Source organism: Poromitra crassiceps, assembly GCF_964638095.1.
Source record: "Poromitra crassiceps genome assembly, chromosome: 8".
Lineage (NCBI taxonomy): Eukaryota > Metazoa > Chordata > Actinopteri > Beryciformes > Melamphaidae > Poromitra > Poromitra crassiceps.
In genome coordinates, this window is record NC_139629.1 from 44,731,751 (window position 1) to 44,748,570 (window position 16,820).

Consider the following 16,820-nt stretch of genomic DNA (forward strand, 5'->3'; position numbering starts at 1 on the left):
GAGGAAATCATGCGTGCAATTAAAGCAACCCAAAAGCAAGAAAATCCACATTCTGAAACGATTAGCACTCCTTACATACAGGGACTTGTTTGTGATTAGCACTCCTTACAGGGACTTGTTTGTGATTAGCACTCCCTACTTACAGGGACTTGTTTGTGATTAGTAACTGTCTAACCATGAAGGCCATTTTGAAATGACTGGTGATCTTGACTTACAGGTTACAAACCAAGTACAGATTGAGTCATAGAGAAATCCTCTACAGATGTTGGGGGAAATGTACAACTGCAAAACCAAGTAACTGTAAGGCTGCTGCACCAAGAAAGACATGAGCAGTGAGAAAAAGACTAACAAGCTATACAATGATCTGTCACTCTAAAGTCTAAAACAGATGCATGTAACAGTGTCCAAGTTCTTACTCTGAGCCACTCATTTTGTGTGTAAGCGTATTTGGATGAGTGAGTAAGACCCTATTTACACCTGCTATTAAAATGTGATCTGCATCCGGATAAGGAAAAACGCATGTTAATGCAAGGTGTAAATGTGTCGTGATCGGAATGTGATTGGATCTGCCTAACCACATCTGGAGGTAGTCTGGCTCGCATTGGGTTCAGATCTTAGGTAGGTGGTGTAAAAAAAAACAATCCTTACAACGTGCTGCCATCCGTCACGCTCTCATCTCTTTGGAATGAGCGCAGCAACTGTATCACAAGGAGTCTATCAGGTCATCAGAGCACTAAGGTCTGTATGCCAAGGAGTCTATCAGGTCATCAGAGCACTAAGGTCTGTATGCCAAGGAGTCTATCAGGTCATCAGAGCACTAAGGTCTGTATGCCAAGGAGTCTACCAGGTCATCAGAGCACTAAGGTCTGTATGCCAAGGAGTCTATCAGGTCATCAGAGCACTAAGGTCTGTATGCCAAGGAGTCTATCAGGTCATCAGAGCACTAAGGTCTGTATGCCAAGGAGTCTACCAGGTCATCAGAGCACTAAGGTCTGTATGCCAAGGAGTCTATCAGGTCATCAGAGCACTACGGTCTGTATGCCAAGGAGTCTACCAGGTCATCAGAGCACTAAGGTCTGTATGCCAAGGAGTCTATCAGGTCATCAGAGCACTAAGGTCTGTATGCCAAGGAGTCTATCAGGTCATCAGAGCACTAAGGTCTGTATGCCAAGGAGTCTATCAGGTCATCAGAGCACTATGGTCTGTATGCCAAGGGTCTATCAGGTCATCAGAGCACTAAGGTCTGTATGCCAAGGAGTCTATCAGGTCATCAGAGCACTAAGGTCTGTATGCCAAGGAGTCTATCAGGTCATCAGAGCACTAAGGTCTGTATGCCAAGGAGTCTATCAGGTCATCAGAGCACTAAGGTCTGTATGCCAAGGAGTCTATCAGGTCATCAGAGCACTAAGGTCTGTATGCCAAGGAGTCTATCAGGTCATCAGAGCACTAAGGTCTGTATGCCAAGGAGTCTATCAGGTCATCAGAGCACTACGGTCTGTATGCCAAGGAGTCTATCAGGTCATCAGAGCACTAAGGTCTGTATGCCAAGGAGTCTATCAGGTCATCAGAGCACTACGGTCTGTATGCCAAGGAGTCTATCAGGTCATCAGAGCACTAAGGTCTGTATGCCAAGGAGTCTATCAGGTCATCAGAGCACTACGGTCTGTATGCCAAGGAGTCTATCAGGTCATCAGAGCACTAAGGTCTGTATGCCAAGGAGTCTATCAGGTCATCAGAGCACTAAGGTCTGTATGCCAAGGAGTCTATCAGGTCATCAGAGCACTAAGGTCTGTATGCCAAGGAGTCTATCAGGTCATCAGAGCACTAAGGTCTGTATGTCAAGGAGTCTATCAGGTCATCAGAGCACTAAGGTCTGTATGCCAAGGAGTCTATCAGGTCATCAGAGCACTAAGGTCTGTATGTCAAGGAGTCTATCAGGTCATCAGAGCACTAAGGTCTGTATGCCAAGGAGTCTATCAGGTCATCAGAGCACTAAGGTCTGTATGTCAAGGAGTCTATCAGGTCATCAGAGCACTAAGGTCTGTATGCCAAGGAGTCTATCAGGTCATCAGAGCACTAAGGTCTGTATGCCAAGGAGTCTATCAGGTCATCAGAGCACTAAGGTCTGTATGCCAAGGAGTCTACCAGGTCATCAGAGCACTAAGGTCTGTATGCCAAGGAGTCTATCAGGTCATCAGAGCACTAAGGTCTGTATGCCAAGGAGTCTATCAGGTCATCAGAGCACTAAGGTCTGTATGCCAAGGAGTCTACCAAGTCATCAGAGCACTACATGTAAGGTCTGTGTGTGGCCACTGTATTGACTGTGGTGGAGGTTCCCTCAGTCACTGAGGCTCAGTGGGTGGGCGCTGTTGACAGGACACAGATACCTGTCATAGGCCCGAACACAAAGAACACAAACCGCCTATTTCAACAGAAAAGGTTGCAACTCGGCTGTGCTTCAAGTTCAAGCTATTATAATCCCAATTTTTACTAAATGTAACTGTAATCTTGATTACTGTACATCCTTTTTCTGTAACTAATAATAAAGGGATCACAGTTACTTTTTTGTAATCTGATTATGTAATCCTGTTACATGTAATCTGTTACTCCCCAAGACAAATTCAGCATCATTGCATATAGCAGTGTGTGTGTGTGTGTGTGCCAGAGATTAACTACTGTACCTGCTGAGTTGGAGAGCCATGACACCCGCAACCTTTTCATCTCCCTTTCTGCTTGGAGGCCTAAAGCAACGCATCCTTCCACTCTGGCTGACTGAGTCCTACTGTCTCTCTCACTCCCTTCTCGTCTGTATGATCAGCTGTCTCTCTCACTCCCTTCTCCTCTGTATGATCACCACATCAACATCCTCTGAGGCTTTTGGTCCACGGTGGGTGACATCACACGGTGAGTGACATCACACGGTGACAGCGTCGTTGACCCCGCCTCGGGCGTTGTGACCGGCCTAACTGGATCTCAACACGCCCACTGATGCACAGGCTTAGAGAGCCCTTGACCAAGAAACGCATGTCTTCGTCGATAATTGCCACACTGCTGACTTCAGAACAGGAAGTATCAGCGAGTGACACACCTGCCAAGAGGCACTGTGTTATGTTTAGAATGTACCCCGAGAATTTGGATGTAAAAGGAATCTGTTAGACGTTTATGTTTTCTTGTGTTCAGACATAGGTTTAAACTGTCAAGGTAAATAAAAAAACATCTATAAACCTACGTCTGAACACAAGAAAACATAAACGTCTAATTATAAATGAAGACATGATGAACATCATTGAACTAGGAATCTGTTAGAATGCTCTTTTTCATTCATATACTGTTTGTATTTAGAAAGGAGGATGGTGAGGAGCCCAAGTACAACATTAGTTTTTGTCCTAGAAATGATGTCAAATCAAATCAAATCAAAAAAATACATATTCGTATGAAATCACCTCCGCCAGCAGCACTAATCAATTCTCCAACTTGCTGTTACAACTAAAGGCACCATTCCTGTCACTTAAAAATGTCATGTTAAATTGATTCCTTGACGCTGCAAAATATCATTAGGATCGGAACCAAGTCTCTCTATTTAAAGTGTCATAGTTGTGTGTAATCACCTACTGACAGAAATCCCAGATCCAGATCACCCCCAAAATCGAACAACATGTTCCTTTGCCCAAGGCCTTTCTTATCTATCCATCACATTTCATGGAAATCCGATCATAAGTTTTAGAGATAACTTGCTGACAGACAGCAACCTCCTCAACTTACATCAGCGACAATGTTTACAGTAAGAAGAATAAAACTGACTAACTTTACTGTTTTTGTTTACATTACTTTTCACATTATAAAAAACCCCCATCTCAAAATATCTTAAAGCTTTAAACTGCAAACAAAAGAGGCACTTTCACACACAGACAGTCACACAAATATATACAAGACTCTTCCTGTCCAGTTTCTCAACCCAGATGACAAAGCTGATGAAGAAAAAGTGGAATGGCCGCTAATTAGAACAATTCCACTTCCCTCTAAACATTTGCAAACATAAATGTCTCATGTTAGTGCTTATACATTGGCATTTAATTATCTCTGATTTAATCATAAGCAGCATACAAGCGCAATGCACAGATAGATAGATAGATAGATAGATAGATAGATAGATAGATAGATAGATAGATAGATAGATAGATAGATAGATAGATAGATAGATAGATAGATTTTATTTCTGTGTCATGCACCATATTCATGGTGCCCAACCCGTCTGGGCTTACAAGACACAAATCATTCAAGTTCAAAAATACAAACAAGTTAACAAACAAGCTACAAAAAGCTCAAACATAAACAAGACAAGACAGAGTTGTATATTCAGATGAACAACTTCTCCATTCGGAGTTTCCAAGCACTCCCAATAAACCTGGCCAAACTGAAGACTTCATCTCAATAACCATTCCAACTTAGCATCATCTCCTGACCAAAATAGTTCAGGTTTCTTATTTTGCATTAACGGAAATAGAGACAATCTTGGTTCCTCATATAGCGTACAATGAAACAAAAAATTAAATTCATCTTCCACAACACCTAATTCACATACAGTACAAAGCCTCTCCTCCTCAGCAATAGAATTGAACCTGCCAACCTCAATAGCCAAAGGGAGGGTACCCGTTCTCAACTGGGCACATAAAAATCTTCTGGATCTATACAACTACTTGACCCATAATTCAAATCTCAATGCTGTTCCGTTAGGTGAAGCAAACACAAAGCATCTTACTGTTACCTGTGTCGAAAGGAGTACGGGAGAAAAAACTGAAATTGTTTCAGAAAAATAAGTCTCCTTGTCATTTTAGCCGCGATGGTAAAAAACACAGGAAGGCAATGGCATAGTGAACTGACTGAAGGGGTTGTCAGTCTAACTAGGACCAAAGCATTAGACTAGCATTATATTATCAGGTGGAATGTCCTATTACCAGGTGAGAGAGGTATTTATCAAACACTCACATCTGTATACAGCTACTGTACGCAAGCTTAAAACACACAACTCACTCCTACATTATGTTTGCACACAGATATGTACAAACAGCTGCCACAATCTTCTGTTGTTTAACAGCAAATTGGAGGGCGGGGGGGGGTGCATTTACATTTTAGACCGATGCTCAGACTCCTCCCAACTCTGACATCACCAAAATCAGGATTATCCAGGTCACTTTTACTTTGAGCAATGCACCACAGGGTCACGGGATTCCCGTGGGACTCCAGTGGGATTCCCGCAGGATGGGAGTCAATTTCGCTATTCATCACATGACTGGGAAAACGGGAGCAGGCGGGACGGGAATCATAACAACAATAGGTCATTTTATATACTGTATATAAATATATTTATATACTTTATATATTTATATACTGTATATAAATATGTATATATTTATATACTGTATATAATTATGCAGTTCTTGAATAAATGCAGGAACGGGATGGGAGTCATTCTTTGGAATTTGGACGGGACAGGATTTTTTTTTACTCAAGGCCCTCGGCAAAAGGACACGTCTCAAAGGAGGCAGAGCAACTTTCGAGTTACTTCAAGATTCAAGATCATCATCATGGGTGGGGTCGGCCATCATTTCTTTACTTCTTGAAAAGCTGTGTTTTCATCGTGCATTCCTTTATAACTGGGGACTGGTAATCTTACGACTTCAAAGGTCATGAGCTGGGACGGTGACGTCATCAGAGCTGGTATTTCCCATTCCAAACTCGTAGGAGCTTCAGCAGCCCCAACCTAAAAAATCCAAGATGGCTGCGCCGCGCAACAACAGTAGTAGTAATGTTGTTTAGCACTTCTGTTTTGTTTGTGTCTCATTAAATCAGCTGTACACACAGCACTGCCTAACTTCTATCTGTGTGGACATGAGGCTGCAGTGTTTGTATGCGCAAAATGACGCAAAATGCCATGTTGTCAATTGTTATTGCTAACAATGGCTAGCGACTGGATCTGACCAATGAACAGTGAACTTCCCAGCTCAAGTTTTCTGCAAATGGAACGCTAACAAAACGGATGTGATGTCATTTAGCCTCCACATCCCAGTTATTTTGCGATAAAGGAACGCACGATCAGAGTGGGAGACACTTTCTGTGTAGCCCTGCCCTTTTCTTCTGAGAGTCTAATACAGAACAATGGCGGGCATATAGGGCTGCTGGACAATGGCCTGGAGGTATTGGCGGAGGGGGGTTGAATATAATCTAGGCTAAGTAAGCAGCCATGAGCAGCCAGTGGAAGGAGAGTAGGAGGGCAATGAAATGGGAGAATTTGTGAAGGCGGCTGCAGGATCAGTTGTAGGCGCTTAAACGGAGCGTTTGGAGAAGCCATGAGGGAGTTGCAGTAGTCTAGAGTCTAGACTGCAGATAACTAGAGCTATACAAGTCCCTGAGGAAGGATCTCATTCGAAAGATCTGTAATGTAGGGTGAGCCAGAGAAAAAGGAAAAATACACACTAAAACACTTAACTTTTGTTAAAAAAAAATGGGGGGATATTGGTGGGGTACCTTATACATTTCAGGGCCCATTTATTTTTATTTTTTATGATGTAATTATTATTTTATTCATGCACGTAACTGGCCAAACGTAGTCGTGTTGAGATATTTCCAGCACAGCTACAATGGAGTCCGATAGCAGAAACGTTTTCAGCCTTAAAGACATCAACGGTAAACATCCGCTCTTGGTGTGAAAGACTTTGTGTTATAAAGCCTGCTTCTCCATCCTTCAGGCTACCGGCCGCACAGTCTCAGTGCAGACTAGACATGTACCACATTCACACACAATGACGTCCACAAATACACACACTCATCACGGCGGACCTGTCACTTTAGTGAGAATACCAAAAATATATTTAAAGCCCACTAAGGCCATTTGTATTGAGATCACTGCAAGGGGATCCCAAAGTAAGGTCTCCATCTAGTGGCATTACATTGCATTGCCACACAACATGCAACCTAAATACACCCTAGGCCTAGAAATACAAACTATTATGACTATAAGGTTCATGTCTGTTGTCTCATGGCTTATACATCCTTTTTTGGCTTTTTTATAAATAAAGATCAAAACACCTTTGTAAAGAGGGCCATTTTGTCCGTATTTCTGACCAAAAGCAGTTGAATGCATGACGAGTTGTATTACAACTTCCAATCACACAAGTACACTTGAAGGCAGCATGTGATTTACAACTTTCCTAGTGAGTGTGCCAGCACTGAGGCCAAAAGAAGACAGACAAGGCCTACAAAGACATGTTAAATTGACCAAACCATGAAGTGCAGGACTATTGTTTTATATGTCATACCCACATGAGGACACAAACACACATTCAAGTGTCAAAGCCCCAAAATATACATTTCAGGGTGACAAATGTATTCTACAGTGACATTAGCCTTTTTCCACTTCTCACCCAATGGGTTGAAAAAGTTGACTATATTATTGTAGCCTATATGTAATGTAGCATAGTATGTAGGGATCTATGTAACATGGTATATGATCTCATATGAAATGATATGGTAAAGCCCAACAAGCTTGTGATAAAGAGCTATATTATGAATAAACGTGACTTGAGTTTATTTCCATATGCCCTTTCGTGACATGAGGGAGTTTTCACCTGAATGGGATGACCAGACAGTATGGCTCCACCCCTCGGCCAACACAAGCACCACTGATCCCGCATGGATGGGAGACATTTTATAGATATCTCTCACACAGAACCAGCTGTAACAACAGACAGTCGAATGTTTTCTTGAAAACCCCTTGCTCTGGCTAATGTTTTGTGTAGGCTAGTAAAATAAATATAATATATAGCCTATAGCCTCTAAGGGAGGGATCATTCCACACAACATAGCCTACAGTAGACAAGTTGCGTTGTTGTTGACCAGGCTACTAATAAATACAACTTTTGGTGGAGTTACATAGGCTACAAATGATAGGACAGATTAACGACCTTGTGTCCTTGATACCGGTTCGTAGTTCGTAGTTATCTTCTACCGGTGCTTACATCGCTGAGGTCATCACATGCGACATAAAATGGAAGATGGTGTGCACCTCTGCCGCCGGGGCAGCCTATTGTGTCACAGTCTAAATAACACGTAAAAGCTGCTTTAGATGATCTGTCACTGGACAAAATGTGTCGACTACCGGGCAGAATATAGCCGATGTGTCGCGACAGACCGGGCAATGTTATGTGACTCGGATTATCTGGGTTATTATCCTGTCTGTGTAAGCACGCCACCAAGCCGCGTAGCTGCGCTGTCCTCGTCGAGTATATGTTTGTTACCGTGCAAACGTCACTTGCACATTTGTAAAAACATTGAATTTAACCGAATAGCCTACGTTACCTGCATAATTGAAAGGGGGATGCTGCCTCGTCTTGCGCCTGTGGTACCGACATGGTAAGCAGCTCTGAGCTCTCTGGGGTTTGTTGGTCTCGTCTTGCAGCGAGGTTCCTTCCTGTGAAATGTAAAGAGAGACCAGACGGACTCCTCCAGTGTCCACTGGCTGCGGCTGTGGACCAATTATCCTTGAGAAATACGAGTCATTAGGCCATATATTAACCATTATGTAACATGTGTGCAAATAGGAAGTTGCATTTATTTGTTAAGAAAAAAACTGGTGCAGTGACTGGCCCTCCACGTGTCTTAAAATTGAGATTATAAGCAATGTAGGATGAAGTGTAGGATACAGGATGAAGAATATACGTCGGCTAATGGCCAATGACGTAAAAAGAGCTACCGTAATCAAAATCAAAAGGAAAACCATTGATATTCTTGTGTAACAGAAACATAAACCATTGTCATGTTGACCGTAGGAGGGCAGCAGAGACCATAGTTGTTTTAAAAGCACCTAAGCAGAGGCAGTAATACATGTTGCCTGCAGGGGGGCGAGTTTGACCACATCTGTCAGGTTAGATGCCAAGAGGTCTCCAAATCACAGAGTAACGGTTTTTTACACCATAAACAAGCTGTGCGACAGACAGACAGCTGTCATCCAGACCTTTGTTCCACAAAGAAAGGCATATCCATATAAGGGAATATAGCCTATATATTATTTATTGTACGACCATTTATGGTTGCACCTTGAACATGCGCAATTACGCACATGCGTAAAGGCCACTATATTCTCACAATATGACCATCTTCAAATGTGTAGACAAAAGACACCACAAGGATTTACTACGAAATCGTAGTTTTATTTTTAATAATACAATGTTTGCTGTAAATAGCAAAAAATGAACACACATCCCAATAAAGATACTTAATAGAACATATAATGTCTACGAAGTCCATTGCACAGACTCAGGACACTGAAGTCATGATGCAAATTTATATACATACATAAATGACCCGTTGGGTCTTACAGGGCGTTTTCAATGGCCCTTATCACTTAGTTCTCAAAGAGGACTAAATATATAACAGAACTACATACATGCAGATTTTAAAAAGTACGACTGTCTAAACGTGTCAACTTATACAGGACAACAGACTCGTGCGCGAAACTTAAGTATACAATACTCAATAAGATGATTTAACGATTAATTTTGCACTTCATTGACGGAAAAAATACAGTGAATCACTGTGTATATTTACAAGTGATGCTATCTCAGTATGTCGCTTACATATCATACACTTCATAGCTTTGAGCGACTATGCCACTTGAGAAATCTACCAAGGTCTCCACATGCCCGCACTGACACCCTGGGGCCCCGGTTGCGCTCGGCTGGGAGCTGCAGCGCGGCTGTGGGACCGGCTCTCCAGCCTGGAGCTGAGGCTGGACTTGAGGCTCAGGAGTCTCTGCTGGATCTGAGGGAGAGTCCTGGAGCTCTGGGCGCAGCAGTTCAGACAGGATGGGGTAACCGTGGCAGACATGGACTGCTGGATGAAGTCGTTCACCCGTTGACGCGCGTCCTGGTCCAGACTCGTTTTGGGAAGCAGAGCGGTGACGCGCTGGAGACAGGATTTGTAGCCTTCCTTATAACTGTCTGATGATGAACCTGAAAAATGGAAATTAAATGTTAGTTTGTCTTTCATTCAGAATAATACAATATTAACTAAAACAATATAAACATAAATCCAGAACAGAAGTGGAACTCACTTTTGGTGGTAACAGGGGGAATGTCGCCGAGGAACCTCGCAGTCATTTCCAGGATGTCGGCTTTCTCCAGTTTGGAGTAGCGAGTCTTCTGTAATGATGATAAAAGCAAATGTTAAACGTCTGAGCCTACGATTTTTTGGGGCAATATTGTGGTAAATAATAAAGCAAATAGAGGTGGTATTGGAACTTACATCTCTGCCAGTGAGGGGGAGTATGAGGCTTTTCAAGTGGTTGAGGCTGTCGTTGATACGGGCGCGCCTTCTTTTTTCCATCAGAGGTTTCATTGTCTGAAAAGAAGAATACACATTTAGAATACACATCGTGTAAGGCATTACAAAATGATAGAAAAATAAAAATATGTAGGCTGCTGATTCTGAAGATGAATCACAGCTCAGTGACTCCTTACCTTTCTAAGCTCAAGCGCCTCTTTTCTCCTGGCCACAGTTAGCCTTGGAGAAAAAGACGGGATAGTTTCGCAGATCATGTTTGGAGACATTTCGAGCTTCTTCTTTGTGTCAGACAGTGTCTAAAACATGCAGATCTCGGTGAAAATGTGTCTCCAACGGCCACGAGCTTCGGTATATATCCAGGTCCGTGGCGTGGGTCCCGTGCGTCATGGGTACGCCCCCAAGCCGCCACAAAATGATTTGGACAGGGCACCTATTCGTATGGAAAAAAACACAAAAGCGTCGCATTTACCAAGATAACCATCTGTCTTCTACCCTAATCCAAGCGTAACAACTGCAGTGCGCGTCTAAGTTATGATATATATCGAACAAATCAAACAAAATCTGCGTCACGAAGCGAAGAGTCTGTGCGTAAAGAAGCTTATCGTTTGAAAGCACGTGCATGCTTGCTTGAAAGTGTCAGAAATTCTGCAAAAACTATTTAATTTACAATTTACATCATATTATTAAGTCCTATTTCATTACATTTCATTATATCACATACATGTGTTGTGGTATTGGTTTATTTGTGTAAAAAAGTATGGATAGCCGTGCGTAATTGCGCAGTGCCCAAAGGTAACCGTTAAATGTACAATATCAAAGAAAGAAGATACATTGAAATAATTAAGTTCTAATAATAATTTAGCCTGATAATGAGTATCGTTATATCTCTAGAATTTCCTGTTGCTCTTTGTATGTGCTGTTCACATACGCTGGTTTAATTGTAGCCAATGTTCCGTGTAGCCTACTGTCAAACTTTTGTTTATAAAGAATACTGAATATTATTTGCAATAAACATATAACCTATATCTAAGAAATTGGGTGCACTACATCTAACACTGGGATAGGGGTCAGGCTTTGGTAGTGGCCACCGAGATACAGACTACTCCAATCACAGATAGGCCTGCCCAAGCCACGCTGCTTTCAAATAACATCTGCTCGTAGATTTTTGACAACAGTTTTGCATAGACGTTTTTATGCAGTTTATGCCATGTGAGTGAAAAATAACATGCCAAATATTTTTCACTCACAGGCGCATCACTAACAAATAACCATCATGCCAACGCCCAAGCGGCGGCAGGCTGGAACAATGGCTAATAATGATGAAGGTTTTTACAACAATAACCCTAACCCAAAATATAATAGCCTATAGGCCTATTCAAGCGATCAGGAATATATTTCGCCTATTTTACTTACACTGAAATAGTGTTAAGATTCGTGTAGCCCATTTTGGAAAACAGCCATATCTTCTCCTGTGACGCATAATATGTTTTGACGGTGTTGGGTTTTTGCAGATTTTAAATAAAAACTCAGGGCAAACATGACGACCCATCAAATACCACGGCATCCATGGGAACCACGCGCATAGCACGCGCCACGGGCACCAGATGGCCGTCTGCCGAGCCATTAAACCACAACCCTACCCCCACCCGCACCCACACCAGCACCCCTCCACAGCCAATCTCCCTGTCCATCACATGCCTTCCACACGCGCGCACGCACGCACGCACGCACACACACACACACACACACACACACACACACACACACACACACACACACACACACACACACACACACACACACACACACACACACACACACACACACACACACACATACACACACACGGAGCTATTTTTCCACCAACTGTATGTCTACAAACGCACACCAGACCAGACACATGATCTCCAAGCAGGTTTGGCGTGGGTACCTGCATCTGCATATTGCATGTCTGTCGATTTGGTCTGTCCAACAGAAACACTCCGTTCTCGCCCCCTGTTCAGATTCCGCCTATACAATTGTCTAGCTTGACTCCTATTTTAGCGTCCAAGCATAATGCAATGCTTGTTTATCAATATTATGGTGACAAAACGCAAAGCCCAATCTGTTAATTGGGATGCGCTGGTTTGTTTGGAAATGCAGATTTCATTAGTCTATCTATACACTTCTTTCATGTGATCTTTTTGGAGAAGTTATAGCTCACACATTCAACAACCATTTGAGGTCTGTCGCATTGAGGTCTGTCAAGACCAGAACCACTCGCCACAAGAACAGAATACACGTTTTTATTTTTTTTATTTTTTGGGGGGGGGGGGGGACTTGCTGGTGGTTTTTGGGAACATGGACTATCAAATATACTGAAATAGAAAACAGAACTTTAGATTAGACACTGGAACAAAGCGCTTCCCTGGAATTGAGAAGCACACTTGCTGCACGCGCCCCTCTTCGCCTTGGATGGCGCTTCTGACAGAGCGCTGGAGAATCCGCATCTATAAGTTTGGCGTCGGGAACCCATCTGTGCAGGCTGTTGACAGGGAGCCTTTGTCTGAAAATGTTCCGATCATGGCCTCTAGCTAGCCTACATGGGAATTAAGAGTCAGGCTTTTGGGATGAGGGATGAATTGATGACATGATGGAGTCAGACTCAAGACAACTTTTCCAGAGTGAATAGAGGAAACAGACAATGTTTGCCTTTTCCCAGAAGCCAGAATGAACAATATAGGCTACATTTTCCAGAAGCAGGCCAGGGCCTATAAACGAGTTCTTCATTCTGAATTCTCTTCACTATCTGCCATCAAAATGATCCATGTGTCAGCGTCTTTGAGTCATTGAAAAGCGCTTTATATAATAAATGAATTATTATTATTTATTATATAATTATTTGAGACTGGTATTGTTTGTGAGGACATGCTCTGAGAAAGGACACCAAAATCAGACTGAAATGCATGGATTCCAGTCCCAGACAGACAGGCAGGCAGGCTCTCTGTTCATGTGAAAGAAGCTCTCCCTATAGACATGGTCCAGACCAGGTAGCCTAATAATACTCTTTCCTAGGGAACTATGGAGGGAGATTAAGAAACCACTGGCCCTAAGCTTCTGCGCCTCTCCCCATGATGGTTTAAGACACGGCCGCATGGATCCAAAGTGATGATGTCCAACTCTTCTGGAATAACAGCAGGTAGCAGTCCATAATCCTCATGATCAGATGTGCAGGCCTGGCCTGGCCTTTTTTTAGAGTGGTAATGTAATGTAATGTAATATCATTCAATATATATTCAATATCATTCTCAGCTGCCTCTAAAGCTGGTTGGGCATACTCCAGTTGTTGGTCTGCAACGGCTTTCTCATGCCTCAATCTCCTTCCAAAGTTTCTGGGCTTTATCCTTCACTTTCTGGATGGCATCCTTATACCTTTTGAGCAGCTTCCACCTCTTTGAGCACCTTTTTGGCTTTGGCATTTGCTACAACCAGCTCTTTCTCCTTCACTTCCAGATCTTTGGACAACTGAGCCACAGACTCACTAGCCTCCATCAGTTTCGACAACCATTGAATTTATTTGTTAGCAGATGTTTCACTTTATATTATAGTGTACACAAAAAGAGTAACTAATGGAAAGGTAATTAAGTAATGGTTCAGTACTCATGAACTACTGAGTATGATGCATCACTTTACAATAGGGTCCACAAAAAGAGTAACTAATGGACAGGTAATAATTAAGTAATGATTAACTAACGATTATACTCACAATTTCAACATTAACTAACCATTAACTAATGAGATTACTCTACTAAGGAACTGACAACTAATCATTAACTCACAAAGTGACTTTAACTCATGTTTAACTAATGATTAACTAATAATTAACTATACTCAGAACTGACTTTAACTAATCATTAATGAATGATTAACTAATGATTAAAGGCCATTCGCTAATCATTAACTATTAATTAACTAAAAGTTAGTTTCTCATTAGTTTAGTAACTACTATATTATTTGTGTACCTTATTGTAAAGTGTTACCGAGGTTGCAACTTGCAAGACAAAAGGTGTCCCTATAATGATTTTTTACACTGACTAATATGGGACATATACGAGTTTGCATTTATGGTACAACTGTGATATAAGTGTATGAGGCTGTAGTGTAGACCAGTGTAAATGACCAGTTTTATGGGGTTAAAAGTTGGTAGCCACAGTGCAGTGGTAGGCTACTTGGGAAATTTGGTTTGGTGCATGATGTGGTAGGCTACTAGCCTACTGGTCTGAAAAGTTTGGGAACCTCTGGGTAGGCTATTTAGTATAGCCTATTGTAGATATATTTTACGAAAAATAGGCTATACATTTGGGAAGGATAGCCTATATCACAGCAAAACATACGTCCATGTAATAAGCATACAAAAATAGCTATAACGCATGACACACTTTAATACCCTATCGTGATTTTTCGTTAGGAATTTAACATGATATTGCTTGTCAGAATTCAATTTGTGTTTTTGGCCTTTGTCCAATCTCATTGTATTGCACTTTATCTCCCGTCATCCTATGGCTCAGCCTATGTGTCCCATCAGACAATCAGTCCAACTTCTTCCCACCGATTTGGCGGCAGCTAAGAGAGGCGCCTCATACTCAACAATAGAACAGCTGGCTCATCATCAGCGTCAATAGGATGCAGGGCTTTACAAATTTGCGCGCCTTTTCTTTTCTTTTTCCCAACTCATATTATGATCACTGTTTTCGTGCTGAATTTGTGATCCGTAACAACAAAATTCAAGTAACAACACAATTTCAGACGAGTGTGTTTTTATTGAAGACATTTTTGTTATTGACAAAACATTTGAAGCATCAAGTGTTTTTCTACATGCTGTCAATAATAATAACAACCCTATTAACACATAGTGTTTACAGACTTATTTTGCACAGACCAAAATACTTTTAAGTCCATCGTGCAAACCTCAAACAAAATAACCCTTGGGGTTTTACAAAAGTGTTGTCTACAACCCATATCTCTGAAACCCCAAAGAGGATTGCATTTGCATTTAACAAAGTTCACAGACTTTATGGTTTCTTCTATATATCTGTGCTCGTTTGGCCTAGCAGTAAACGTGCAATGAGCCAAATGCTGAATTCAATTCACAGCATGCAACAAATCTTTTTCTTAATCTCTACGGCTATGCGAGTATATACTGGAATACAAAATGCATCAATATAATAGTAAAAAAAAAACACAATCAAACAAAACGCAGGCACAACAGAAATGTCCATCTAATCTACCAAGGTCTCCACATGCCCGCACTGACGGCCTGGGGCCCCGGCTGCGCTCCGCTGGGAGCTGCAGCGCTGCTGCTGTGGGACCGGCTCTCCAGCCTGCTGAGGCTGGACTTGAGGCTCAGGAGTCTCTCCTGCATCTGAGGGAGAGTCCTGGAGCTCTGGGCGCAGCAGTTCAGACAGGTTGGAGTGACTGTGGCAGACATGGACTGCTGGATGAAGTCGTTCACCCGTTGGCAGGCGTCCTGGTCCAGGCTCGTTTTGGGAAGCAGAGCGGTGACGCGCTGGAGGCAGGCTTTGTAGCCTTCCTTGTAACTGTCTGCGGGATCTGGATGGAGAAAAGGAAGAATTTGGTTAGTGGCTGTGATTCAAAGAGCACATCTTGGCTTATATAATTTGTGAAATGTAAGGATAGTCGTCGTTAAGAAAAGATGCTCACTTTTGGCTGGAGTGGAGGGGAGGTCTCTGAGGAACCGGACGGTCATCTCAAGAACATCAGCTTTCTCCAGCTTGGAGTAGCGGGCGTTGTCTTTGCCAACGAGAGGCAGAATCAGGCTCTTCAGATTACCGAGGCAGTCGTTGATACGAGCTCGTCTTTTCTTTTCCAGCATAGGTTTCAAAGTCTGGGGGGAAATGAGTAAACCGGTTATTCAATTGCACTGAGAATCAAATCCGAGTAAAAAAAAAACACGTCCAGTAAGATCAACAGTTGTCTAATTTCTCCCTTTTCCTTACCTTTCTCAGTTCGTTAGCTTGTTTTCTCTCGGCCACAGTGGACCTCGCAGGGGAAGGCTGCTTAGCCTCTGGCGTGATGCTGGGACTCATTTCGCTTGCGCTTGTTGTTGTGCTTTTTGAGGGGAGAGGTTTGCTCTTGGAGTGACTGAGCTGAAGTGTGCCACAGAGGCGGAGAGCCTCCTATTTATGGGACTCCAGCGCGTCAGAGAGGAGGGGACACAAGCCATTGTGTTGTGGTTTTGATCCAAGCGGGGGCGGGGGAGCTTGATAGCGGACTGGATCCGCTGCTATCTATCTGCACCATCTGGTCGTGTTGGGGCCGGTGCTAGTTTCAGTTTGTTTCATGTCGATGGTGATGTTGCGCTTTATTGCGTAAAAGCTCAACGCAAATTCATCCAAACACATACAAATAATGTAGACAACGTCGTTATCTTGACTTGACAACTAGAATCCTATAACATCAGCAATCATTTATCTGCAGTAATA

General features: G+C 42.5%; 2 protein-coding genes across 3 annotated transcripts in view; both read right to left on the bottom strand.

Annotated features, from left to right (window-relative positions):
• acot7 (acyl-CoA thioesterase 7) overlaps positions 1-8,462 on the bottom strand; it is an 87,297-nt gene extending 78,835 nt beyond the window's left edge. Inside the window, exon 1 of one of the 2 annotated variants that reach the window (XM_083641038.1) lies at positions 8,356-8,462. In XM_083641038.1, the coding sequence (XP_083497164.1) occupies positions 8,356-8,408 (53 nt within the window). In that variant the 5' untranslated portion in view covers positions 8,409-8,462. Of the gene's footprint in view, positions 1-2,681; positions 2,848-8,355 lie in introns of those variants that run through there. The other variant, XM_083641037.1, reaches the window with a different exon arrangement.
• A 1,216-nt stretch (positions 8,463-9,678) lies between these two features.
• LOC310780746 (uncharacterized protein) lies at positions 9,679-16,424 on the bottom strand (the record flags this gene model as incomplete). Its single annotated transcript, XM_083641254.1, has 7 exons — positions 9,679-10,007; positions 10,109-10,196; positions 10,300-10,395; positions 10,515-10,634; positions 15,632-15,927; positions 16,039-16,222; positions 16,335-16,424. 7 exons carry the CDS (start codon positions 16,422-16,424, stop codon positions 9,679-9,681), a joined length of 1,203 nt encoding a protein of 400 aa, XP_083497380.1.
• Between the last annotated feature and the right edge of the window lie 396 nt (positions 16,425-16,820).